The sequence below is a fragment of the Equus caballus genome, chromosome 5 (assembly GCF_041296265.1).
Source record: "Equus caballus isolate H_3958 breed thoroughbred chromosome 5, TB-T2T, whole genome shotgun sequence".
Taxonomy (NCBI): Eukaryota; Metazoa; Chordata; class Mammalia; order Perissodactyla; family Equidae; genus Equus; species Equus caballus.
The window spans coordinates 41,812,003-41,839,580 of record NC_091688.1 but is presented as its reverse complement, the minus strand read 5'-3'; the positions used below and the strand labels follow the sequence as shown (position 1 = coordinate 41,839,580).

General features: G+C 51.7%; 1 protein-coding gene and 1 long non-coding RNA gene across 9 annotated transcripts in view; one reads left to right on the top strand and one right to left on the bottom strand.

Moving 5' to 3' along the window:
* The window catches only part of KCNN3 (potassium calcium-activated channel subfamily N member 3), a 187,685-nt gene that overhangs the window by 28,707 nt on the left and 131,400 nt on the right, over window positions 1-27,578 (bottom strand). For 6 of the 8 annotated variants that reach the window (XM_070268082.1, XM_005610065.4, XM_023641077.2 and 3 more), the window contains exon 4: window positions 2,665-2,806. In XM_070268082.1, coding sequence (XP_070124183.1) covers window positions 2,665-2,806 — 142 coding nt within the window. Of the gene's footprint in view, window positions 1-2,664; window positions 2,807-8,221; window positions 8,313-27,578 lie in introns of those variants that run through there. The other 2 variants (XM_070268083.1, XM_023641079.2) reach the window with 1 other exon arrangement.
* On the top strand, window positions 112-3,139 carry LOC111773514 (uncharacterized). Its single transcript, XR_002808037.2, has 2 exons — window positions 112-332; window positions 470-3,139. It is a non-coding gene; the product is annotated as an uncharacterized lncRNA (long non-coding RNA).

The window sequence follows — 27,578 nt, the reverse complement described above, 5'->3', positions numbered from 1 at the left end:
CACAAATCCTTCCTTTCCTTTCCCTAGCAGATCTTGCCTTGGCCTGCATGGTGTCCATGGTAACCAAACAGGAAGCCCTACCTTTAGTTAAGGCGCTTGCAATAATAATCGGGAGATGCACACAGCGGCGGGAGGCGGGGGAGGGGAGGAAGGGATTCTCAGCAACGTGAACCCCTGAAAGGAGTGACTCAGCTAGAAAAGTCACACTTGCTAGAAAAATGCCTCCAGGGTTCCTCACTGTGGCTGACCCCAGAGTGAGACAACTGACTTTAATTTGGGTAAAAACACTGACGGCGACTGGAGGAAACCTCCCTGTTCCTGCGCACAGAGAGGTATATATTTATGCAGCGGGGTTTTGTGCAAAAGGAGAAGATGAAAGGCATGTGCTGTATTTTTAATGTGGGAGGTGGGTCTCGGTTCCTCCTCATTCGTTTGTTCTTTCTACTTTGATCACACCTCTCTCCTCAAGGAACAACACACTCCCTTCCAAGGAGCTGCTGGAGACCCAGGAGCAAAAGAGGGAGCTGAAGACCAGCAGCCTGAGGAAGACCGCACCCCGGGGGAAGGCAGTGAGGGCGCCGCGGGGCCCTGCCTGCCCTGTGCAGCTTTGTCGGAGTAGAAGCCAGGAGACGCGGGAGTGAAGGACCCAGGGAATTGGTGCCCGTGGGGCCGGGGCTCGATGTGCACAGCTCCGTGCTGAGAGGGAGAATGGCTGGTATTTAAAAATAACAGAGGCTCCCAGCAGGGCCCATCCACCGATTGGCAGCCGGGCTCTATGCTGCCTCGGAGGCACAAAGCCTACGCCCCGGGAGCGGCTCTGAGACAGGAAAGCTTTAGCCTTCGGGCGGCATTTCATTCCTTTCTGGAAGGAAGAATCGTTCCCTGGTTTCCCGGTGACAGCTGGAGCTGTGCCAGACAGACTCCTACTAACCCATGGGAGGTGTTTGTTCTAAGGCCGTACACTTACCCATGATTTATCCCAACCCCGGCGCTAAGCCTTTTGTCATTAACTGCTGTTTCAGGCCCTGCCTGCTAACATGCACCTGCACCAGATTTTAGTTGCAAAGGGGAGAGGGCTGTGTCCAGTTGGGAAATGGCAGCACTGGACCCCTGCTGCTCACGGGGCCCACAGCCCACGGCCTCCTCTCCTCTGAGTGGCCTAAGTCCGGCTGCCTTGTTTGTCACTGAGATCGGTCCCAGGAGGCCACCAGGTTGCTGTGGGGTGGCAGTGGGGCAGCTTCTCCCCGCCCCAGTGAGGAGTTCACCCCGTGTCCACTGCAGAAAGGAGTCATTTCCCTCTCAGAAGGAGGGTCTTTTCTCCTCCCGAGAGAAATGGGGGTGATGAATGAAATCTGAGGGGGCACTGAAAGGAAGAATTTTCACGGGAGCATGATGGGAGCACAGAGGGGGCTGTAACCCCAAACCTAGAGACCTAGAACCAAGCCACAGACCTCTTGTTCACCCTCACAGCCCACCACTACCCCCACCATCACCCAGGCTTATATGTGTGCTTGCTTGTTTGAGCCTCAGTTTCCCCTTCTGAAAAGGGGACACCGTGTGTTCACTCTGTGTTCTAGGATCAAGGGAGGAGGTCAAAGAGCAGTGGCTGCCTGTCCTGGACCTAAAAAGCAGCAAGGCCAACTGGCCAGTGAAGGAGCGGTAGAGGTGGGGACATGAGGGGTCCGCCAGCTCCGAGGGGGTGTGCAGCTTCTCATTGCTGACAAAGCTCGGCAACAGAAAGCATTGAGATGGGGCCTTATCACCAGCCAGAGAGGAGGGCGGGGCAGGCCTTCCACCCCCACTTTATCCTGGGGAATGCTGAGCTCCTACAGGCTGAGCGCCCTGCACAGGGTCCACAGTCAGTGTCGGCATTCAGAGTCCACTTTGGACTTCCAACCCATATCCCTCCCATACACCATGCTATGATGGCCACGAGATGGGCAAGAGTGTGTGTCAGGGTTGGGGTTGCAGGGCGATGGCAGGAGAAATGCACCTTGAAAGGATGCAGCACCACTGCTGGGCACCTGGGAGAGACAGGGATGGAGTCACATCTAGCTGGACACCAGTGCTGGCAGGACCTGGCACTCAGAGGCCAGCACCTCAAAATGCAGATATGGAAGCTGAAGAATGGGGAACTCAAGAGCTGGCCCAGGGCCATGTAGCCAAAGCAGGACCCCAACCTATGGCCAACCCAGTCCAGGACACAGGTCTCTTATGGCCAGTTCCGTGCTCTTTCCCCAGTCCCTGCCTCTGTGAGTTCCTGTGAAACTTTATCAGACGTGGCACCAAGGTCTGTGGGGCCCAGGGATGGTTAAGTGCAAGCCCTGAGCCAAGTGGGCAGTCAGGCAGTGGTGGGTGGGAGCGGAGGGTCAGACCCACAGCCAGCTTCGCCCAGCCCATTTTGGGGGGCTGTGAAGAGACCATTAACTGTCAGGAACCAGGACCTTATTCCCGTCTTAGAAAAGGAAATGAAAAAGTGAGAAACTGTTGCAGATTGCGATCGCCTCAGCCTCTCTCTGAGTAGGGGCAGGCATGCTGGCCTGGTAACCAGCAGCTGGCCCCACTCCCCGAGCGGGAAGGCCTCTCTGTGCTCTCGACAAAGGGCTCTGCTCCTTGCGACCGTCTGAGGGTAGGGAAGAGACAGTGGGCAGAGGCAGTACTCACCATGATGCCAGTGAGGAGACAGACGCCCTTCCCACAGTACGTGTGGGGCACCATGTCCCCATAACCAATGGAGAGGAATGTGATGGAGATGAGCCACATGGCACCCAGAAAGTTACTAGTTACGTCCTGCTGGTCATGGTACCTGCCAAGGGGGAGAAAGGAGTCAGTCGATGGAGCTGCCGTTCCCAGGAGTAAAGGCTCTGGGCGACCTGGACAGGGGAGGAAATGCCGAGAAGGAGACAACAGCGATGGTGGCGCGCACATCTCTTCAGGCGATCGAAGGGGCGCCGCTCTGCCCACCCGGGGTCTCCCACAGCTCCCCGTCCCCTCAGCCCCCCACCATGAGTTTGGTCCCAGAGGGAAAATGTTTTGTCATGATTTGTACCCTATTGGAGACGTCCTTTTGGTGTTGGTAAAATAGCTTTGTGTGAAATCATGCAGTAATAAAATTTAGATTTTCCCTTCCAAGTCGACAGTCTAAATGTATGTGGAGTGATTAATCTGAAATCACAAGCTCCCGAACAGGGAAAATGTCAAAAAAAATCACCAGACACATTTAGCAATTTCCCATAAGAAGGTTGATGGATCCCACTGACTGGCAACTCCTGAGTGTCTGGAGAGAAGCTGCGGCGGCCGGGGCTCCCTTGCAGTGGTCCCCAGGGGAGGCTCTGGGGTCTCTGCAGAGAGATGGCCTCCTCTTCTGAGCTAGACAGAGGCTCATGGCTGCCCCGCCCTGGGAGGAACCAGCTGGAAGCGTATCACCACCATTCCCTCTGCCCGATGCCCTTCCAGCCCATCCTTTTCCTCCCTCCCTTCATCCCCAAATACCAAGGCCACTGTGTGCCAGGCTCTATGCCAAGGACTGAAATACAAAGGTGAGCAGGACACAGCCCTTGCCCTCAGGGCTCTCAGCCCAGGGGAGGGGTCTGTCCAGGACACAGACATTTGCAGAAGGGTCGATAAGTGGGTGGATGAGGCACCTCAGGGACTAGGGGGTGTGTGTGGGGGGCAATGACCTTGATGACCTTGATCCAAACACAGGAGGGTTAGTCAGAGGCTTGAGTTTTCCAGGCAGGCCACGGGGAGGGTGTTGCAGGCAGAGGGAACGTCCTTATGAAAGCCTGGGCCTGACAAGTGCAGCAGGTGAGCGGGGTGCACCTGAGGTGGCAGGGCAGGTGAGGGTGGGTCCCTTCTCAAAAAGATCTCCAACAGGATCAGCCTGAATGACACACAAGGGACTCTGTGTTTTGTCCTGATGAGATCTCCCCATCAGCCTCCTGGAGGCCATTGGACGGGAAAGGTGGGACAGGGCCAAGGAGACAAACCATCCTGGCAGGAGGCAGCAGAAAGCCATTTAGGAACCTTAATCCGCAGAACTGAGTTACCAACGAGGCTTACATGAATGAATGCACATGATGGGCTCGGGACGGGGTCCGGCACAAGGAGGCCCCCAGAAAGTATTAGCTACTATCATCAGCGGTCTCCACGCCCCCATGGGGGCTGGTGCCCAGGGAGCAATTGGCAAATGCTGCTTCTCCTCTCCTTGTCCCCTAGGTCAAGTGTGCAGGGGAGGCTGCAGACAGGTGCATCTGGAGACCGGCCTGGAAGGAGAGAGAAGCTCTGCTAGTCAGAAGGGAGGTGGAGGGCACGTGACTAGGGGAACACCAAGGGCACAGTATACGGATACCATTTATTAACTCTTATTGTATTAGTGGGAGTCACACAGCACAACCTACTGTGTGGCTGGCACTTTGTATACAAACACTTTTTCTAATTCTCACAACATCCATAAAGTCTTCTACAGGTAAGCAACTGGAAGCACAGAGACATTCAGTGACTTGCCTGAGGACACACAGGAAATAACCCAGCCAAAGCCCATGCTCCTTTCGCTGATCCCCTGGGCATCAGAGAGGCAGAAGTGACTGCTGTGTGTCGTGGGGGATGATGAGGAAGTTTTAGCGAGAGGAGGATACCTGGGTTCCCGTAGCAGGTGATGAGGTGGCTTCAGAAATCAGGGGTCCGATTTCGGAAGGCCTTGAATTCCAGGATAAGGGGTTTGGATTTGGTCTTAGAGGCCTTGGAAGGGATTGTAGGTTCTTGAGCAGAGGAAAGACAAGATGACATGGCCTGCTGGGAAGAGTGGTCTGCAGGTGGTAGCAGGGTGTTTCAAAGATGGAACACAGAGGTGGGGTAGCCAGGTGGGTAGCAGGCATGCAGAGCCAGGAAGGAGGTGCAGGCGGCCGCCTTCATTGCCCACCTGAGCCTGGTCCTAGCAGATCCCAGTGAGTACATCATCGGTGGGCTGTCCGGCCCCAACGCGAGTCGTCTACCAGCAACCAGAGGGGTGTGGCATTAGCCTTCTCATAGCTGTCTGCACAAGGGCACGCATGCCTGGAACTCCAGGGCGACATGGGCAGAGCAGACATCCCCTCCCCAAAGCTCTGCTGAGAAGACGCCTCACCTGCCCTCTCCCACCTGCTTCACTTGCTCCCCAGCGATAGGGAGGGCACCCTGGCTGGCTGCTGCTTCTGGTCAGCCTTGGAAGTTGCACACTGGAGTAGCACAGGCCGGTGGTGCCCATCTCTGACCCCCAGGATAGAGTGTGCCCTGGCCCTGCCCTCTGACATGGTCTGGGACGGGTAGCTGTCCTCCCCACCCCATTTGCCATAGCCCTGGGGCTCTGCCAGGCCCTCAGGCCGACGCATTCCCTCCACTTCCGGCATGCTGCTCTCCAGCTGGGAGGAATGGTGGCAGACCTCGGCTCTCAGGGCCTGGGCTGAAGTAGTGGTGGAGAACCCTTCCCTGGAGGGATGGACTTCGGAGTCTGAAGCAGCCAGACTCAGTGACAGATTGAGTGTGGGGGCAGAGATGGGGGAAGACTTAAAGACAGCTCCGTGCCACAAGCCGGCAACACGTAAACGAGCAACAAGAGTCAGAGCTGGGCTCGTCCGTCCATCAGAAACCATTTCCCGAAAGAAGCCTTGGGTCAGGTCTGAGGACAGTGAGGTTGAGCAGGTGGGTAGAGGGGACGTGAGCCTGTGGTCTCGGGCTTGGCTCACCTGGCTTCAAGCCCCAGCTCCACCTTAAGTAGCTCCATGGATGTGGGTGAGTGACTTGACCTCTCTGTGACCCAGTTTCCTTATCTGCTGGTGGGAGGATTAAGGAAAATAATCCACCAGCCATGCTAGCACGGTGCTCAGCCCCGAGGCGGCATGCCACGTCAGCGGTTATCCTTGCAGAGAGGCGGCAGGTGTTACAGTCTGAGAAACAATCCATAGAAAAGTATAGGGGCGAGATGACAGGTGCAGGGGGAGAGGGTCCCAAGCAGGGCGTGGTAAGAAGTTCATGAAGATGTCTTGGAGTTGAGGCTGGAGAACTATCTGATCCAGGGATGAAAGGAACCTATTGTAGATTCTTGGACAAAGAAGGGACATGAGACACTTGGCATCTGAGAATGATTCTTCTAGCAGCTACATGCAAGACTGATTAAAGAGGGCAGGCCCCAGACAGCAAGAACTGCTAGAAAGTTTGCAGGTGCCCAAGAAGAAGCAATGGAGAACCTTGAATGCCAAACCATGGGGTTTGGATTTAATTTGTAGCCTGGCTTCTGTGTATATTATTGGCTTGCTGTGCTCACGTGTCTCCACCATCCTCCTTTCCTTGCAAACCCTGAGGCTTAAACTAGCGTTCCCTGGCTGCTCGGCTGCCCTCAGGACCATGGACCAGCCTGTTCATGTGTGGGTGGATCCAAAGTAAAGAAATTAGAGCTCAAAGTGGAATTAAGTACATGCAGCGATAGGGAACCTGTGTCTCTTTTTTAAATTGATGCTTGATTTACTGCTTTATTTTTCTCTAAATTCCCTTTACGTTCTTATGGGCTTCTTTTTCATTCACCGTGTGTAATCCTATTGGTGCTAACTGTGGGTGCTGAGAACAGAAGTAGATCTTGAGGTTGTCATTCACTCATTGTTTGTCAAACTTCAAATCTCAAACTTCAGACCTCCCCTGGGCGGGGGCCATAGAACATGCGGAGATGAATGCGACACACACCCTGCTCTCCCTGTGGCTTGGAGCATCGTCATGGAGATAAGACACACATGCAACTCACCAAGCAGGAAGTGATGAGCAAGAGAGTCAGGCTGGTGATTCAGGACTGTGGGAGTGGAGAGGAGGGAGAAATTGTTTCCAAACCAATTCACAATTTTACAGAGGTTCACACTGGTCACAAATTCATGTACTAACCTCATGCTATTTTTTGCAGTACAGAATTTTTTGGAGAAAATAGTTCTATGCTTTTCCTTAAGCGCTAAGGGCAAAAAGGTGTAGTTGTTTTTTATTGTTCTTATCTCTACTTTTTGCCAAAGAAGATTCACCCTGAGCTAACGTCTGTTGCCAAGCTTCCTCTTTTTGCTTGAGGAAGAGTCACCCTGAGGGGCCAGCCCCATGGCCAAGTCGTTACGTTTGCGTGCTCTGCTTCGGCAGTCCAGGGTTTCGCGGGTTTGGATCCTGAGTGCAGACATGGCATCACTCGTCAGACCATGCTGAGGCAGCGTCCTACATAGCAGAACCAGAAGGACCTACAACTAGCATATGCAACTATGTATTGGGGGGCTTTGGAGAAAAGAAGGAAAAAAAAGAAGATTGGCAACAGATGTTAGCTCAGGAGCCAAAATTTAAAAAAAAAGAAAAAAGAGTCACACCCTGAGCTAACATCTGTGCCAGTCTTCCTCTGTTTTGTATGTGGGTCGCTGCCACAGCATGGCCATTGATGAGTGGTGTAGGTCCACACCTGGGATTCAAACCCAGGCTGCCAAAGTGGAGGGCAACGAACTTAACCACTAGGCCATGGGGCTGGCCCCAGGTGTAGTTTTTTTTTTAAAGGTGGTTATTATAGTTATTAATTTATCATTAGGGTGTGGACTTTGGTTTTTTCACTTTTTAATATTATGAAATAAATGGTAGATATGGAAGACTGTCTGATTGGGCAAAGATGGTGGATTAAACACACGTTTACTTTTCTCCCTCCTTAAATCCCTCCGCAACAGTTTCAGTCCCCTGCTTTTAATAAGAAGCAGACAACCAGGAATCCCCAGACATCTGAGGAAAGTTTCTAACAGTAAAGACACAAACCAAATCAGTCAATTAAACAAACAAAGGAGAAGGACCCTGGATCAAATACAGATCATTCACAGGGGAGAATTCCTGAAAAAAATCCTATAATTAATGTTGTTAGCAAGATAAAATAAGATATTGAACCCATGAGACAAGAATGGAATGCTATACCAAAGAAGTCTTTCAGAAGGGCTGGTAGATAAACTGAGGAAGTCTCCTAAAATGCAGAAAAAGAGAGATGAAAATAAGAGAGAAAATATGAAAAAATTAGTGACTCAGTCTACCCATTCAAACAATAATAGTTTCAGAAAGAGAGAACTGGGAAAAAAGAAGGAGGAGGAGAAGGAGAGAAGTGATCATTAAAAAACTTTCCCAGAACTGAAGGACACAAGTTTCTAGATCAAGGGTCCACTGTCCCCAGCACAGTGAATGAAAACAGACTCACACCAAGGCACGTGATCGTGAAATTTCAAACCAGGGAGAAGGAGAAGATTCTATGGAACTTCCAGGGAGAGAAGGCTAACACAACGAATCAGAAATCAGAGTGACTCTGGACTTTTCCACAGCAACACTAGAAGCTAGAAGGCCATGGAATAAACGAAAGTTCTGAAGGAAAATGACCTCCAATCCAGAATTCCAAATGAGCCGAGGTATTCATTAAGTCTGAAGGTGGATGATGTGCAAAACTCTCAAAGATCTGCCTCCTCTGCAGCCTTTCTCATGAAACCACAGGAGGGTGTGTGTCACCAAACAAAGGAGTAAACCAAGAAGGACGATGCTCTGAGTTGCAGGAAACTGGAGATCCGCAGAGGAGGGGGCCCAGGATGACGGCGCCGGGAGGTCCTTGGATGGTGGCCATGCACCAGGCGTGCAGGGCAACCAGTCCAGGCTGGAGCAGGTCGGAAGGCTCTGGGAGACGTTTCTCCAAGGAGACAAAACTGATAGGAAACCTGATATGCCTGACCATCCCGAGAAGAGATTTAGACCGCTGCCAGGATTTGGAGTTGAATTCGTGATAAATACATAGAAACGAAGCAAATGAAGAAACACGATAATTAACCAGGAAAAACAAAAAGTTCTGCAGGAAATGAGAAGTTCTCCTCCTTTACCACAAGGCTCAACTGTGAATAGAGTCAATTAGCGTTGACTGAGTGATGTAAACACCGATTACTGATCTACCCCGAATTATGATATAATTATGAAGGGAGGATGGGGCGGGGGACGGAGGAGTTGGAGGGGAGGGGAGGAGCTAACTTGGCATCTTCCATAGCGGGAAGCGAACAGATGGTGCCCAAACCAAGAAGTAGCCACACAAGTATGTTATTCGGAGACATGGAGGTAAATGCTAAAATTAATTAGCAAAAGAGGTAAAAGTAGCTACCTCTGGAGAAGGACAAACGGGAAAAACGGGTGGAAGACAGCAAACCGAACAACTGACTCTAATGGGTATGTACGTATAACTTCCGTAATAATCAAACAGAAAGCCAAACCTAAGAGGAAAAAACAAAAATACGGGGCCGGCCCCGTGGCCGAGTGGTTAACTTTGCGAGCTCTGCTGCGGCGGCCCAGGGTTTTGCTGGTTCAGATCCTGGGCACAGACATGGTACCGCTCATCAGGCCATGTTGAGGTGGTGTCCTACATGCCACAACTAGAAGGACCTGCAACTAGGATACACAACTATGTACCAAGGGGGATTTGGGGAGATAAAGCAGAAAAAAAAATATATGTGTATATATGTAACGTAAGATTAAGTTACGAAGCATAAAAATAAGCATGCCCAAACTCACTATCCAACCCAGCCGTGTTGAACCTACTGGGGTATTCTCTCCATTCCCAGGCCCCTACTCCCCCACCAGGGATAATCCAGCATCATGCTTATCATGTGCTCGTTTTTATTCACGTGCTTCTACACAGGGATGTTTACCGCAACAATAGTAATTCAGTTTTGCCTGTTTCTGAACTTCATGAAAATGGAAACATACTATGAGTGTGGGAGGCAGCCTCTGAAATGGTCTCCAACAGTCCACTTCCTCTGGGGTACCCACATACTTTTGAACTCCCACCCTTTTGCTGGCTCTAGTAACTTGTTTCTAACAAACAGAATATGGCCAAAGTGATGGGCTCTCGCTTCTGAGGTCAGATTATAAGAAGACCGCGGCTTCTGTCTGGGGTGATCTCTACCTAGTCTCTTTTGGATTGCTCCCCGTGGGAGAAGCCACCTGCCACGCCATGAGGTAATCCCATGGAGAGGCCCACACGCTGAGGGACCACAGGCCGCCACAACCATGTGAGTGAGCTTGGGAGCGGAGACCCTTTAAATCGAGCCGTGAGATGAGACCGAAGCCCTGGTCAACAGCTTGAGTACAGTCTCACGAGAGACCCTGAGTCAGAGGTCCCCACTTAAGCTGCCCCTCTGTTCCTAACCCATAGCAACTATGAGATAGCAAATATTTGTCATTTCAAGCTAAGTTATTGCTGCTAATTTGTTACACAGCAATAGATAACTAATACAATGAACTCTTCCAGGAATTGCTTTTTCCCACTCAACATGTATGTTGATATATGTGGCTATAGTGTATTTTCGTTCCTGTACTGTGATTCATCATATGAATAGACCATAATTTATTTATTCATTCACCTATTGATGGACATCTGGATGATTTCCAGGTTTTTCCTCTAAGGAGCAATACTGCTACAAACATTCTTAATCATAGCTCCTGGTGCATTGTGGAAGAGTTTCTCTAGGAAACATACCTAAGAGTGGATTTGCTGGTTTGTATGGGATGTGCAGATTTAACTCCATTAGAAATGCCACCTTACTTTCCAAAATGGCAGTACCATTAGGCTCCCACCAGCAGTGGATAAGAGTTCTAGTGCTCCACATGTCCTCATCAACACTTGTCATCATCTGATTTTAACTTTTGCCAAACTAGTGAATATATTGGCATCTCATCATGCTTTTACTTTGCATTTCCCGATAAAAGCTTGAGTATCCTTTCAGATGTTTATTGGTCATTCATGGTTCCTCTTCTGTGAAGGCTCATTCATGACTTTCACTCATTTTTCTATTGGTTTGTTTTTGTCTTATTTTCTTATTGCTTCTAAGAGTTCTTTATATATTCTAGATAAGAACTTTGTCAGTTTATGTGTTGCAAATGTCTCCTTCCAGTTTGTGCCTGGTCTTCTTATTTTCTTTACAGTATTTTTGACAAATAGAAGTTTTAAATTTTGCTGTAGCTGAATTTATCATCCTTTCCATTTGTCATTAATGACTTGTATGATTTTTAAAGAAATCCTTCTCTGCCTGTAGCTACATGATTTTCTTTTCAATGTTCCTAAATGTTGTCTTTCACATTTAGGTCTTCAGTTCTCCTGGAATTGATTTTGTGCATGGTGTGAGGTAGGGATATGACTTCATTTGTTTCATATGGATAACCAGTTATCCCAGGCCCATGTAATGTGTAGTCCATCCTTTCCCCCACTGATCTCAATGTTGCCTCTGTCATAGATTATGTGAGGGAGTGATGATACTTATGGGTTTTCTATTCTGTTCCATTGGCCTATTTGTCTAACCCTGGGGTTATATTATAATCCTCTTTGTAGTCTATTTTAGGTACCTTCTCAGAACCTACCACGTAACAGGTGCTCAGTAAATATTTGTGGGATGCACATGGCCTGCTTGTTGCCTTCCTGTTCCCCTGTGAAAGTGATGCTTGCTTTAGTAATTCAGCGAAGCCCAGTGAGGTGACTTCAGCCGTTCTCTTCAGCAGATAAACTTTTGTCAGAGTGGCTGCCAAGTATCCTGGGCTTGGAGTCAGTTCTCACTGTTAATAAGAACTTAGCTTCTTGACAGTAGCTGTAACCTAACTCTTTTCACATGGATCTCAGTGATCTGACAGCTCTAGCCATTTTGTCTGGGGTCTGGTTTGTTTGCTGGCAACTTGCAGGAATCAAGCCAGACTTTGACTTCACCTTCCAGTCATTCTCCAGCTTCACACAGTCACACCCCTGCCCCTACTGAGCTGTGGACCCTGTGCTTGCTAAGTTCTCCAGTCAAAAACCCAACAGCACGTACCTGACTTGACCCCTTGGTGGCCTTTGACCCCATTGGTGCCACCCTCCTCAGAACACTGCCCTCCTTTGGCATCTTCAGTGGCTTGCTCCCCTGGTTTCCTCCTGCTCTCACTACTCTTCTTGGCTTTTTCCTCTGGCCTCCTCCACAGTGTCACTGTGCTCCGAGCTTACTTTGTACATATACCTTTCTTGCTTCTGTCATGCCTGCCACTATCCTCACTGATCTCTTCTGAATGACACTTCAAGACCCAGCTCAAGTCCCATCCAACCCACCCAGCCAACGTCAGCTCTTGTCTCTCACCCCACACCCCCACGGGCTTGTGGAGGAGACCGCCAGGCTATCTGGCGTCATGGTTGAATGCACAGGCTCGAGGGCCAGACGACCTATGTTTGAGTCTGGGTTTTGCCCCTTAGTATCTGCATGACCTTGTCCATGGTTTTCCCACCTGTAAAAAGGGTATCAAACTTGTACCAACTCACAGAGTTGCCATTAGAGTTGAAAGAGCTGGTATGTCTAAAACAATTAGAACACTGTCTGGCACATAGTCACACTGAAAAAAGCTCGCTATTATTGTGCTATTACCATCTTGTGTGTATAAGTCTAGGCGTGGCACAGCAGAAAGAACACGGGATCTGGAGCTAAAAGACTGCCTTTTCCGCCCTCATGGCTTTGTGACCTTGAACAAATCACTTCACTGTCCCAGCGTCTGTCTCCTCTTCAGGGAGGCAGGGTGGGATAACGTCTGCCTTGCTTACCTCGTTCAGCTGTGGCAAGGAGCGAATGTGAAAGGGGCTTTGTCGGCCTTGAGCGGGTGACACAGATAGAGGCCTGAGACTGCCCTCTGAGAGCCTCCATCTGGGGCACCCCCCCCACCTGAGGCTTCATCCTAGTGAAGAGGGCAGCCACACGGGATGTGGAGGGGCCAGGTGGCAGACACTGCCATGTAGGAAAACAGTTATTCCTCCAGCTTCTCCTCTCACTCGTCCTTGTCCCACTGCTCTGGGTTCACCACAGCCCCTTCCCTCTGCATGCAGCTCTGCGGTTTAACCCTCTTCTCCATCAAATCCTGTCTGCTCCGCCTTCTAAATCTGTCCAGAATCTGACTGCTCCCCACCACCTTTGCTGCTGCCCCCAGTCCAGGCCCTGTCCTTTGCCCTGGACCACGGCAGCATCACCTGGCTGACCTCCCTCCTTCTGCCTGCACCGCCCTGCCACGACCCACAGACAGCAGCCAGAGTGGTCCTTCCAAAGAGTAAGACAGACTACATCACTTCTCTGCTCAAAAAGTCCTGTATCCCTCAGAACAAACGCCAAAGTCCTCATGGGGGCCTGTAAGGGCCTAAAGAACCACCCCCTAACCCCTGCGGCCTCTCTGACCCCATCTGCCTTCACTGCCCTACTCCGGCCACCTGGCGTCTGTGCAGCTCCTTCCACAGCCCGGCTTTACTCCTATCTCAGAGTTTTGTACATGCCATGCCTTCTGCCAGGAAGCCTCTCACCCCGATGATGTCAGACCTTGGCTCAAACATCAGCTGCTCAGCGAGGCGTTCCCTGCCTACTCGGTTTATAACTGTACCACTGCCCCCACCCACCACACCCCATCTTCCTCTCCTGGGTCACTTTTCTCCACACACCCATCCCTACCTGATGCCATAAACATTTGCCTTATTTTTGTGTTTGTCTATCAATCTGCATTAGAATACAGGCTTCATGAGGGAAAGGACTTTCTCTGCTTTGTTTACTGCTGTATCTCCAATGCTCAATAAATATTTGTTGAGTGAATGAAGGAATGATTCCATTTGGTCTTGATCACAAGCCAGCAGGCCCAGGTCAGCAGCACAGGGGCTGTTACCCGATTTTATAACGAAGCAGCGAGAGGCTCAAGAGAGTAACGGACCTCACTAATTTCTCACAGAGAGTAAGCGAAACAGCTGACTGAAACCGTAGTTTTTCTGACTCTAAAAATGGCAGCTTCAGCGAGCAGGGTGTGGGGTGGGGCGTGGGGCAGCGTCCATGTGCCTGGGCACCACCAGCCTGTCCTCGCTTGCTCAGCAAAGCACCCGCTCCACCCCTGCCAGCAGGACGGTAACCATGAGGCTCTGCGTGACAGGCCAGCACCAGCCTGGACAGGGAGGCTGAGAAGCTTGTACCAAAGGGGGACATTTTCACAGAGTCCTGGGTTTACTCCCAGCCCTGCCTCCACCTGTGTCCAGGCCTCCCACATAATCAACTCCTAATTATCAAGTGCCCCCCATGTGCTAGGGCATGTGATTCTAGCTTTAGGGAGAAAATCGCCATTTCTTAAGGGCACCATGAGCCTTAGTTTAGGAGCATTTGAGAAATGCTGGAGGCAGGTGAAAAAGGACCACCGAAGTGCAAAGTGAGCTGAGGAATAAATGGCTGATGGTGACCTCTGGGACACTCCTGCTTCTTCCAGCCACAGGTGAATTCACAGCAAGGCAGAAAAAGAAAGTTCTTTCTCTTCTTAAAAACAATTTCCCTGATAAACATCTTAAAACGTGAAATAAATGGTGCTGCAGACGCACGGCTGATGGCAGGGCCGATCCAGGAGAGGCAGGACCCGCAGACCCCACACCAGGGACGACACACACGCATGAGGTCGCTCCATCGTCGGCTTCATTCCTACAGCTAGTGTCCTATTTTTTAAGAGTTGGCTTTGAATTTAGGAAAACAAGGACCTTTCCCTCCACCAGGTAATTCAAGGCAACAGCCTTGGATCTTTCCAAGGCAAATCTAAATCTAGTCTTTTATTTCCAGCCTGGAGAACTAACAGCATGGGTGCAAGGCCTCTGGTTATTTTTAAAAGGGGAGAAAACCCCCACCCCCAAAAGGACGGCAGCTCCAACAAACAGGCTGTGACTTCTCATCAAACAGCCACAGCCTGTTTTCCTTCTGCAAACACTTTTAGTGTGGCTTTTTCTCACAGACGTGGTGGCCCTTGTGTCCCCTCTGGCAGTTTTCCGTGGAGCCTTTTGCCAAGTGTGGAAGAGTCAGGACATCTGGCTGGTGTCACACCTCTGGGTGCGACCTCTCTGAGGCCTGGGTGGGAAGTCTAAACAAGAGTGCCAGCTCCGCTTTTCTTGGTGGGTGTTTCTCCGCTCCTGGGTGCCCCCCTCGCTCAGCTGAGCTAAGATGTTTGTTCAACTTCCCCGCTTCCTAAATGCATGCCCCCTTTGAGGGAAGCCAGCTGCCATTCCCTCCACAGTCCGTTTTCTTCACGAAGGGGAGCACTGTCAACCTCTTTGAATGGTTATTAAGTTAAAAACCAGATGGCTCATTTGGCAAATCCTTCTGAGTCAGTTTCTCTATTTGCAATGTTTTCTTTCTTCTTATTAAAAAATATTTCCATGTTTCCTGATTTGGAAATGTTTAATAAAATGCATGAAAATGGAGAAAAACAATATGTTTGGAAGAAGCACTGTTCCCATGGGAAGCGTGTCTTCCACGGTATCTGGAGGTGGCGTGGGGAGAGGGCCTGGGGTCCCCATCCTGCCCTGTCCCGCTAGCTGCTGGCCTGGGTAAGGTGCTGACCGCTCCCCATTGGGCTTTCTGTCTGTGAAATGAAGCGTGTAAAGCCTCTCTCCTGGGATGGTGTCGATGGTTAAATGAGATAACAAATATAAGACCCTGTGTAGCGCCTGGGACGTATTTGGGCCTTAATGAATGAATTCAGTCAACAACTATGAAAGACGCCCCTACTACGCGCCAGTCTGGGCACCTACTTCACGGAACTTACAGTCCAGTGAAGGAGGCTGGCCCTAAGCAACATGAAAGCAAAACAAAAAAAAAGGCCGAGTTACAATTGGGACGAGTGCCAAGGAGCAGCACGGGCACTTAGCAGGGACCTTCTCTGAGGACACAACCCTTACACCACCCAGGATGAGCAGGGGTGAGGCTGGAGCACAGGGGCTGGCTGGGGGGTGCTCCAGGTGGAGAGCCTAGCTCCAGAGGATAAAGAAGTGCTCCCTCTGAGTCTCTGGCACTGGGCTTCTCTGAACACGTGTGAGTATGCTGGCACTGTCACCAGCACCCCTGGGCCCTCGCTTCCCCTCCCCCTCCTCTGTTCTTCTTTCCATTGCTTCTCTATTCTGTCTTCTCTCTCATCCTTCTTTCTCTCTTTTCTTCCTATGCAACACTGCCCCCGCCTCCCTTTCATCTCTCCTCTTTAATTTTCCCTTTTGCTGGCTCAGTCCCCCTCTCCTCTCCTTGTGAGGAGAGCCCCACCATGAGGGGAAGGGGGTTTCTGCCTCCAAGGAGCTGACCGTCCCCGTGGGGACACCAGTCTTTGTTTGCTTTAGGCTGGTTTCACTTATCCAGCAAACTTGTATTTCACATCTACTGGGTGGCCAGATACCGATGGCATTAAATGAAACGACACAGGGTCCCTGCTCTAGGGAGCCCCGAGCAGAGTCAGAATCGTGTGATTTTACATCGCGTGAGGAGGGTTGCATCAGAAGCAAGTACACACGTCCTTGTCTTCCCAGGGCCCGCAGCCCACAGCCCTCTGCCCTTCTGATGATCATGGGACTCCTTGTGGTTTCAACTGCCACCTCCCAGACCTCTGAAGCCAGCCCAGACCGCCCCTCTGAGCTCCAGACATGCATCTGTGGGACATCTCTGGGGGGATGGCAGGTCAAATAAGCTCAACTTATCCTGAATCCTGTTCCTTACCTGCTCCCCACTGCGATGCCCAGTTCCCTTCCAAACCAACACCTCTTCCTCTTGCATCTCCCATCTGTGGGCAATACCCCCATCCAGCCGTGCCAGGACGCTGGGCATCGTTCTCGAGCTTCCTCCACCGTCACCGCCCATCCAAGGAGTCAGTCCTGTCAATTGTGGCTCCTCGAGCTCTCTCAAACCCGTCTGCCCCTCTCCATCCCAGCCACCACCTCCCTGGTGGAAGCGGCGTGCTGTCCCTGGTCCATCACTGCAGCAGTCTCCCTGACTGGCCTCCTTGTCTCACAGTCACCCTGTGTCCCCCTCAAACCCGCCCTCCACATTGCAGCCCGCGAAGTCTTTCCAAAACACAAGACCCTCTCCTGCTCAAAACCCACCATGGCTCCCACTGGCCTAGGATGGGGAGAGGGGGAGGGGATGTAGCCTCAGTGTGGAGACACATTGGGATAGACAAACAGTCCACCTAGGATTAACAGCAGTTGATGGATTGACATTTGTGAACAATTGACAGTTTTGTGACGGGCTGGCTTCAAGGCTACTTCGTGAAAACATCCCTCGTGTTCTCTGGTACTTGGATCTGCTTTCTCCTTTGGAAGAGAAGGGGTGGGACTGCAGCTAGCCTGATGGAAATGATTTGTAACCTGGGGCACACCCACAGCAGCAGGCAGGTGTCTGAATACCATCTCTCCTGTGTCACTGGAGTAAAAGAAGCAAGTAAATAAGGTTGGGAACTGTTGGCTTCGATGGAGAATTGAGTCCAAGCTCCTTAGACCAGCCCCTGCCTTCCCCTCTGAACTTGAGCACAGCTGTGGCCTCTCACTGACCTCTGGGTAAGCAACTGAGCTCTGCTCTTACTCGTCCCTCTGCCTGGAGTCCTCTCAGGCCCAGGAAATCGCCTCTTCCAGAAAGCCTTCCATGATCGACTGCCCCCTGTGGAGCTCCCTTCGCCCCACGCTCCTCTCTGTCACCACCCCCAACACACACACGGGATCTAATCGTGCGCTTGCCCTGGAGCTTGCTCTTCTGCACAGCCCAGCGCCAGCCTCGGCAGCCGGGTGCTTGGAGGAAGCCCAGCAAAGCTGCTGAAGGAGGCAGTGAATGAACGAGGGTTCCAGGGGTGGTGACATTTAATTCCAGCCCCGTCTCACTCCCCTCGGTGGGCCTCCGCTTTCTCTCTCAGCAGCTGTCTTTGGTTTTCATTCAGCTCCACCGCCCGGGGCCTCAGTCTGCCGCCTGTGAGCTTTTTCTCTCCCGGTTGAGTCTTTTCCCCGACATCCACCATCAGTCACAGAGCGTGACTCGGAAGCAAAGGGCTTCTTAGTTCCCAGCGTTTTATGTACAGAGACAAGAACCACAGTGGTTGGGATTCTTGTAAAATATTTCCTCCAAGACGATCTATTTCTCCTCTCATTTTATTTCTGGGACTCTCTCTGAGAAGTAGGTAGGACTGGCTATTTAGTCCTATTTTGAGAGACAACAATAATCAGCATCGTTTGTCAAGTGCCAGCCGTGTGCCACAGGAGCCAAACTTCTATGTGCATTATCTCATTTGGTCCACATCACAACAAGATTCGTACATGTCATTTCTTGTTTTCTTGAGTTGGAAACTCAGGCTCACCCAGATTAGGGGACTTGCACAAAGGAAAACATCTACTGAGCAGCAGAGACTAACTGTGAGCTTGGGTTTGGCTGACTCCACAGCCCCATCTTGGACCACATTATGCATATTAGGAAGTGGAGGCCCAGAGAGGTTGATTGGAGAGATGGCTGGGGACTCTTCCTTTCTCAGGTATCTGAGCCTGGATCTGTATTACAATGAGCCAGCTTCACAAGGGTATAAGCCAGAGCCAGGGTGGCCCTGTTCAGCAGTGTAGGTTGTGCGCTGTGCAACTCCAGGGAGTGCCATTCACCAAGACTTCAATGTGAATGGCGCCCCCTGGAGGGCAGTGCCACATAGACAGTGGTCCTGGCTGGAGCCTCAAAGGACAGAAAGGTGTCTTTCTCCTCTCAGTTACGCTTTCCAAAGAGAATTAAAGGCAGGCAGCTCCCCAGGTGAGCAAATCTTGAAGAGGGCACAGAGCTGCTGTGTCATGTGGGCATTGGTGTGGGAGGGAGGTGGGGACTGCCCTGTGACCAAGAACAAAGAGCATCAAGATGGAAGAAATACCCTGGGAAGGCGTTTTCTTGTTCCTGTTTCCCAGAGCAACGGGGCTTCCAGGGCAGGACGTGGGAGCTTCCCTTCCACTGAGAAGAGGGGGAGCCGAAGAGGAGCCGGGACCCCAGGGTGAGTGGGAAGAAGTGTGACTCGCCAGAGACAACCACCCCGATCTGGGGGATGTGGCTGTGAGATTCTGGGGGCCCGCAGGATGCTCCCTGACCACCGGCAGCCTGCATGTGGGGTGCAGCCGCCTCTCACCTCTCACCTCTTTCCACAGGCCTGGGCATCCAGGTGGCATGCCTCCCTGGATTTCTGGGGGTGGGCCTTGGCCATGTGAAGGGTGACAAAGCCTGGGGCAGGTGGGGTCTCAGGGGCTGGTTAAGCCCCCCTGTCCCACAGCCAGACCACCCAGACCTTGGTTTCCACGATTAACTGGGAACTCCTGGAACACACTGGTAATAATGCTAATTCTGAAGCTCAGTACTACGTGGAGAAAGGAGTGGAGAGAGCACACACCCGAGTCCCGTCCGCACCCCCCCCCCCGCCCAGGGGAGCTTTCTCACAGAGGAACTCATAAATCTCCGGAGCTGGCGAGCCCCAAGATGTGGGAGAGCACAGCTGAAAGCAAAGGCTCGCGGACCGGGGCGCCGGCCAAGGGCCTCCCGCGCCCCTCATTGCTCATCCCTGCGGCCCCAGGAGCAGAATGAAGGCGTTCAGCTGGGGAAAGGCTGCCGTCGGCGTCGGTTTCCTTCTTTCCCCCTCCTGAACCGAGAGATCCTTGCTGGAGGAAGAGAGTGAGCAAGACAAAGAAGAGACGACCCATCTGGAGGGTTCTTCTTGTTTGCAGGGCCTGACGAGAATGGTCTAAGATCCCCGTAGCATCAGCATACCCCTCATCACTCTGGGCCTCCACCTGCTCATCTGAGGAACCAGGGGACCTGGGCTGCCGCAGCCCCAGGGCCCCTTCCAGCTCCGAGCGGCGAGAACTCTCTGAGAGCTTTCTCTTGCTCCGTGGTACACACAGCACGGACTGCCGGCTGGGCAGGGGAGTGGGCCGCTGCAGCTTCCATCCTCACAGCCTTGAGGGGCCATGTTTAGAAAGATACAGGTTCTCAGGAGGTTGCCCTAAACCGACCCGATGGTGACAGCTGTCCTCAGGAGCACAACAGTGGCTGTGCTGAGGGTCTCTGCTCACAGAATGGGCTTCTCCTAGGGAGCATTAGCCCAGAGGCCCAGGACACCCCTAACGCTGGGCCTTTCTCGGGAAGGGAGAGAAGAGCCATGGACACACAGTCAAAGACCCAGGCAGGAGGTGCTTTGCCTGGTGGGTCAGCTTTGTCCCTGGGAGTCACTGAGTCTTGGGGCTACCTCTAGCCCGACAAACCTCACTCTTTTCAGGTAAAGAAATGGAGGCCGCTGAGGGGCATGCTGGGCCCAAGCACACGATGCTGCCTCTTTCTACCTCATGAGGCACCAGTCAGGTGAGCCCTGGACAGTTGCTGTCAGGAGAAAGACCCTCAACTGGGAGCTCAGACTCTCTCCAACTTGCTGTGTGACTCTGGACAAGTCGCTTCCCTTCTCTGGGCCTTGGTTTCTTCATCTGTAAAATGGGACGATTTGGCTAAATAACTTCTGGAGCCCCTTCCAACCCTAAGGCAGGTATTTCTTTGATCACACTCTGTCCCTCTACTCCATCCCGGACTCCCTCCCCCAAGTCTCCGGGGAGCTTATGGCTGAGCTGACTGCAGACGCAGAAGCCAGGTGTCTTCACACACAGGAGGCCTTTGGCATTCCATGGGGATCAAGAGGAAGTAGGAGTTCAGCTCAGGTGGAAACCATCTGGCAGCCTTCACCTGGCCATGCCTCGGGGAGCCACAGCAGGTGACCACCAAGTTACACAGAACCTCTGATGGCTCCGACCACTGGACACCTGGGACTCCTAAAACAGGGCAGGAGGGTGTGAGCTGGTGCCACGGCCATTATGAAAGAGTCAAGTGGCTACACTCAGAGTCACCATGCAAGCCAGTCTGTCTGTGTGTCTATCTCTCTCCCCGTCCTCTTCCCTGCCGCCCCAGAGATGCCCCTGAGACCCCTTCATCCCAGCATCCCCCGCCCTGGTTTTGTCTTACAGGAAGCAGCCACCACAGAAGACCCTTGTTACATGTTGCCAGGCAACAAAACGCTGCCTGAAAACTACAACCCACCTCTGATACTTCCTAGGCCTGGAAGCCGGCAGATGAGAGGAGACTACCAGAACAAAGGGGAAGCGTTGCGAGGGAAAACGTCGGCGCGGAGCAGCCACAGAAAGCTCAAGGAAAGAGCCCAGACAGTGGCACCAAGTGCCAAAAAGCAAACAGATGGGGAGGAAAAACTGACTCATGAAATGCGGGAGACAGACAGGGAAGGAGATGTGGAGGAAAGTCCTCCGCGTGTCAAGTCCTCGAAGGGCCGCCTGCGTCTTTTTTGGTCCAGTCTGCCGTGATTAGAGTTGAGGCTGTTGATCAGGAAGATGATGGTGGTGACAAGTCCCTAGGTAACCCTTATCTATTGGCTTCTACTTTCATCTGATGAGTGATTTTATTAAACCCTCAAGCAATGGCACCAGTCTCCACAGACTTTCCAGGAAACACAATTATCCCCTAAAACAAAGATCTCCACGGCCATCCTCATCATCCGCTCGCCCAAACACAGGTTCATTTGCTTGTTAGCTTCAGCGACCTTGGGGTCTGGAATCTTCAAGCACTGAGTGGATCAGGGAGAGCCAGGCCAGGGGATGCTCAGGCTGGATGGCACCCCGGCTGCCTCGGGGACCCCGGAGGGAGGCAGCAGGAGCTCCCATGGGAATGCTGCCGTGGAGGCCTTGCCCTCTCCAGAGCAGAGCCCTGGGCCAGCAGTGGGATTCTGCCTCGCTTCCCTCTCAGAGCCTCCACTCCCTAATCTCTGAAATGGGGAACTCAGTCCTGCCTTGCCCCCTCTCAGAGTGCTGGGCCAGAGGGGAGACTGTAAAGGCGTGAACTCTAAGACAGTGTTCTTTATTCACTCAAAAAATAATTACTAACGTCCTACAGTGCTAGGCACTCTACAAAACATTCTCTTACAGACTCACCATCTGCTGGGCGAGAGGCAATTCAACAAGAACCTCACACAAGGGTGGGTGGGGTCCCCCACTGCCCTTGGCCTCAGTTGTTCCATCCGTGAAATGCAGACAACACTACAAAGATTATGGCGAGGGTCAAATGGGATGACGTATGCAGGAAGCACGTAACGAACCACGGCTCTTTCCTCAGGCTCGAGGTCGTCCCGAACCAGGCTTCCGAGAGCCCGGCTTGGGGCGTCACCAGCCCCCGCGGGCATCGCCTAATTTGGCCACAATGACAGTCTGGCAACTTCAAGAGGGTCTAGTCTAATTTCTGAAATAATGAAAAGCTTCAAGACACATTTATTCCCTAAGTAAAATCCACTGTTTAAATTATAAACAAGAACAAAACAGATTAAGAATGCTGGTAACTAAGTGGGAGCAATTTCACATGTTAAACTTGACGAAATAATTATAAAGTTCCCAGCCGGCTAACGATATTCACATTTCCTTAATGCTGGAAGTTTGACGATATAGCTGTTTTCTTTATTAATTTTGACATATACTTTCTCAGAACAGGCCTAGCCAGTCTCCAGCCTCGCCCACCCTCCCGCCCCCAAAACTGACATTGTGGCACGCCAGGACGACGGGCTGTTTCTACCTGCACCCACTCACGGGAAGTGGCTACCCACCAAAAATCGCTGTTTTTCCATAGCACCAGTCACAGCTTCTGTGTGGGTACCAGACAGCATGCCCTCAAATAAATTATAAAATGACCTCCTAGCCCAAACTGAGAGAAAACCTGGTTTTGCTTTGTGCATTATGCCCTTTCTCCTTTGGCCCCCAACAGTCCCCTGAGTCAACTCCCCAGTTTAACAAACTCCCCGAGAGCCTGCAGCAGGCAGTGAGGACCCAGGATCCCAGGCTGCCACTGCCCTGCGAGTCAGGAGGCAGGACAAATCCCCAAGCCTCTCTCCGGACCCTGTCCTGCCTGCCCACTTATTAGGGCCATTGGGAGAAGCAGAAGAGCATGAGTCCTGTATTTTATGGTTTTCCTGGCTTTTCATGCCTTCTCTTGTTTGACTCTCATAACCCACCTAGGAAGTAGGTAAGACAGGCTTATATCTCCAACCCCCAGATCAGAAGAATGAGGCCCAGGAAAGGAGAAGTATTTGTCAAGAACCAGCTACAGTCATGGGCAGTTGTCTTAGTTAAGAGAGGGTAAGTGACTTGCCCAAGGTCACACAGCTGGTCCATTATTAAGCTAGGCTGTGAGCCTGGGTTTTCCGACTTCAGGTGCCACTGCTTACAATTTTGTGGGCAAGAGAATCTTGCATTTAGAAATGGGAGGTGTCATGACAATCATTGTTAAGGTAACTGAAATGGAACAAACTGGTTTTAGCATGGTTTGACTGGGGTTGGACTACAGAGGGTCTTGGACATGAAAGCAAGGAATATGGCCTTCATCTTCTGGAGAGAGCAATTGAAGGGCTGCAGAGGTAAGAGAAGGTATCTAGCAGCAGTACAATTTGAAGCCAGAGAAGCTATTTCTGTAACCCGGTGTAAGAGGACAGGGATCCGTATCAGTGAAGGAGCAAGAAGAGATGAATTTGAGAGACGTCATAAAACAAGAACCACAGGGCTGAAAGGAGGTGTGTTTGGTACGAGGACAGTGAATGGTTTTGAGCCAAGAGATGTTTATGGCCCAAAGCCCTTCTCCCCTTCTTCACTAGTAAGAGAACCCAGGACTGAGCAATGGCTACCAGTAATAAAGACTACATTTTTCCAGCCATGTGAATGACCAATAGATGCGAATGGAAATGACGTGTGTTACTTCCAGGAAATGTCTTTATAGAGAAAGAGCAAACCTTATTTTGTCCCTTCCTCCCTCCTGCTGGCTAGAAGGTAGATGGGACGGCTGGAGCTCCAGCAGCCTTCTTGAACTATGAGGAAGAAACCATGTACTAATGCTGGCAGGACAACAAGGGAGAAGGACACTGGGTCTCTGATGCCATTGAGCACTATACCTGCTTCAAACAGAGCCTTTTCCAGTCTTCTTTTGCATAACAAAAGAAACTTCTATTTTGTTTAAGCTACTGTTATTTTGGGTTTCCTGTCAGTCGCAGCCAAAAACTAATACTAATTGATAAAGTTCCTGAGGAATAAGAAGACAATGACAGAGAAGCAGAGAGAAATTAAGGCCTGCAAGATGAATTTAAACACAGACTTGATGCATGAGGCATCAGTGCATGAGAACATGCTCATAAAACTGTTAGCCTGGTACACATTCAAGAACTCTACACTGTGCCACCACCCTTCTAAGTTACCGTTTTCTCTTGCCTGGCCTGCTGCAATGGGTCCCCTAACTCATCCTCCTGGTAGTTGTCTTGCCCACTTCCAGTTCATTCTCCATGAAGACGCCAGAGCAATATCCTTAGAGGGAACCAGATTGTGTTACTCTCTCTATTTAAAATTCCTCAGAGGCTTCCCATTGCACTTGGCTTCAGCCCCTTAACATGACCCCCAGCACCCCCCCATCGGCCTCCTGCCCCCTCTGTAGCTCAGGTCCTGCCACTGTCACATGCCCGTCCATTCCACTCTCCTTCCAGTGACTCCACGCACCACGCTCTTTGCCAGCTCAGGGCCTTTGTACGTGCCGTTCCCTCTCCTTGGAAAGCTCACCCCCTTACTGTGTAAATGGCTTTTCCTCTCATCCTTCAGGTCTCAGCTGAAACGTAACCTCTCTAGAGAGACCTTCCAAGTAGGTCCCAGCTGGGTAGGCGCCCTCTCCAACTTTATTACTCTTTAAAAAATCATTGCAACTTTGTTTTTTAACTGTTTCACAGCATATTTCATAGATTTGATATTACATACTTACTTGTTCCTTGATTTATGATTGGTCTTCCCCAGTGGACTATAAGCCCCATGAGGGAAACAATCATGTGTGTTCTATTCTCTAAGGTATATTTGAGTCCTAACAATGCCTGGTGAAGCGGAGGGCTCAATAACCATTAATAATGTTATTCTTATGCCACAGGCTACCCGTAATTGAGCAGTACCGCTCCGGGGCTCAATGTTTCGACTTAGGAGGCGTGGAAGCATCCTTGAGAGAGTGGATGCCTTTTCTGGGGGCAGGCGTGAGGAAGGGAAATGGCAGAGGATGGAGAAAGTCCAGCTACAGGAAGCCGACCCCGGTGGAGCAGAAGCGGATGGGGAGGGACGGTATGGGTGGGTCCAGAGAGCAGCAGAGGCGATCTCACCCCTCGGTGCTTGGGCAACCCCTGTTTAAAGGTCTGCAAGGACCCGATCAACCACTGCTTGCATCAGCAGGGAAACTGAGGCAGAGAAATGGAGTCCAGGCCAGCCCCCTGCTAAAGCTCGGAGCAGGACACGAGCCTCTTGACACTCAGAGTCGTACCCGCTCCCCACATGGCTGAAGCACCCTTCTGGCGTTAACCTCAGCTGTGGCTCCTGTCAGGCAGCAGGCCACGTCGGGTGGGCAGCCAGTCACTGCCTTTGCAGTGTGTGGAGGCAGGGTCACCAACAGAGCATGGGCTGTGCGATGGGGCTGTCAACAGAGCCAAAGCTGGACAGAGATGCGCCCTGCGTCTCACTCCCCCACTCCCAGGCCATCGTGCCTGTTCTGAGTGCCCCTTGCCCTTCCTGTGGCCACTCTCAAGCGGCATTAAAGGGAGAACGATGTGGAGAAAGCGGGGGGCTGTCTAACGCTAGGGGTGCATGTTGAGTCTGTGGCCTCCACGTCATGGGGACGTTGATGACCAGCGAGGAGTGTGAGCAGGAGAATGGAGTCAGTTCAGGACAGTGTCCTGTGAGGACTTGTGGGAGGGATCAGAGACCAGCAACTGGAGAAGATGAAACCTGTTCTCAGATACTTAAGGGGCTTCAGTGGAAGAGGGCAGCCCAGCCGGCCCCGCTGGGTGCTCGCCGTGTGCTCACTGCCTCACCCCTGTGCTGAGGGCCTCTGTGAACTGCCCCATTTTCCTGATGTCCTGAGGCTAGCTCGCCCCAGGTCACCTGCAGATGGGCGCATGAGCGAGGCCCCAAGCCCACATCTGCCTAGATGGCAATGGTTTAATCACCAGCCTACGCTACTTGAACTTCTTTGGTGTGGATACAGAAAACAGTTAGGACCCAAGACAGAAACTATAAGGAGTTAAATTTTAGCCAATCAGAGGAAGATACATCTAAATCAGAGCTGTCTGCAAACGGATGGGATGGCCTTTTAGAATGGTCAGTTCCCCGTCCTAGAGCATGCTCAAGACAGGCCACGTGACTCTGGCCAGTATATGCACACGTGCAAGACACATGGTGGAACCAGGAGCCAGACTGCCTTTTAACTCTAAGTTCAGGCTGTATCCACCGCACGAGCTACTGCTGGTGTGTGTTGGCTCTGCTGAAACATGTTTAAAATTTTCAGAAGGAGCTTTACTGACTAGGCTCTGTGTCCCCTCCATTGTGGGGGTGTCAGAGCCCATCTGGCCCGTCTCGGCATGTCTGGGTCTGTCTGGGCCCGCCTGCAGGGGCTTTGTGAGCAGGCAGCTCCCATGAGCCTCTTGGGAGAACAGCAGGACCAGGTTTGTTAGGGCTGGTGGGTTCCCAGGGCCACTGTTCCCAAGCCACCAGGAGACTGGGGTTGCCCGTAAACTCTTAGGCAGTGGACAGAGGGGAGTGGGGGGGTACTCAGCGAGGTGGCATTTAGAGTACAGCATGCTCTTCTTGCTCATGCTCAGCTTCTAGGGGCCTGGGGGCCAGTGTTAGGAGACTTGTATCTCCCTGGGCAGACGGGGTGGGGAGGTGGGGTGGAGGGGAGGGTCTGTATTGAATCGAAGGAGAAAATCACGTGGAAAATCCTCCTGCAGCTGTGCTGTCAGAGCGGAGCCCAGGGCTCCACAGCAGCCTGGGTGGCGGGCCGTGCCCACAGTGGAGGGAGTGGAGAGCACAGTGTGGTGACAAGTTCACACGCGACTCATCCTAGGCCACCGAATACTCGGAGAAGGCCTGGGGGTGAGGGTCCAGTCCCTCATTGGCAGGTGCCTGCACAGGAGATGCAGGACACAATGGGACCCCCAGGGGCAAACAAAACAACCCTAAAGTTGAAAAATGGAAAAGTTGACAGAACACAGATTTCCTGTCTCGGCCAATGTCAGCCCACAAATAGATGTGGCTGACGTGGCTTACAGGAACCCCTCCCTTTCCTCACCTTGGCTCCCTCCAAGGACTCCCACCCTTGTGGGAGTTTTGGCACTGTCTCCTCCCGGTGGTACAGCCCTTTTCAACTGGTCCCTTAAGCATCCGTGGTAGGAAACAAGCGACTTCTCTCCTACACACACATCCAGGGTGTTACTAGCTGTGTGCCACCCTGGCAGAACCGGGAAGATGGTCGTTCCAGCCCAGTTCTGGACGGCTTAATTCTCTCTCGGATCCCAGGCTGAGAGAGGTTGTGTGATCCTTCACAGATGGAGAAAGAACCCGAACCCGGCACTCAGCTGGGTCTACGAAGGCCAAACTCCTGGAGGCCCGCAAAAAGAGCGGATGGAAACCCACTAGTGTCAAACAGGCTAGAGTAATTCTGGGCTTGACTCGACTGGAAAAACGGAATGGTTTCTCAGTGCAGTATGGAGCTCACTTTGCAACCACACTGTCCCAATCTTAGTGCTTCAGAATGCGAATTTTACCGAAATTTTCCTCATTTCCCCACTTCTTGATTCTCCTAAGATGTGTCACCATTAATTATATAAGGAACATGTTATTATTTAATATAGATAAAAGTATG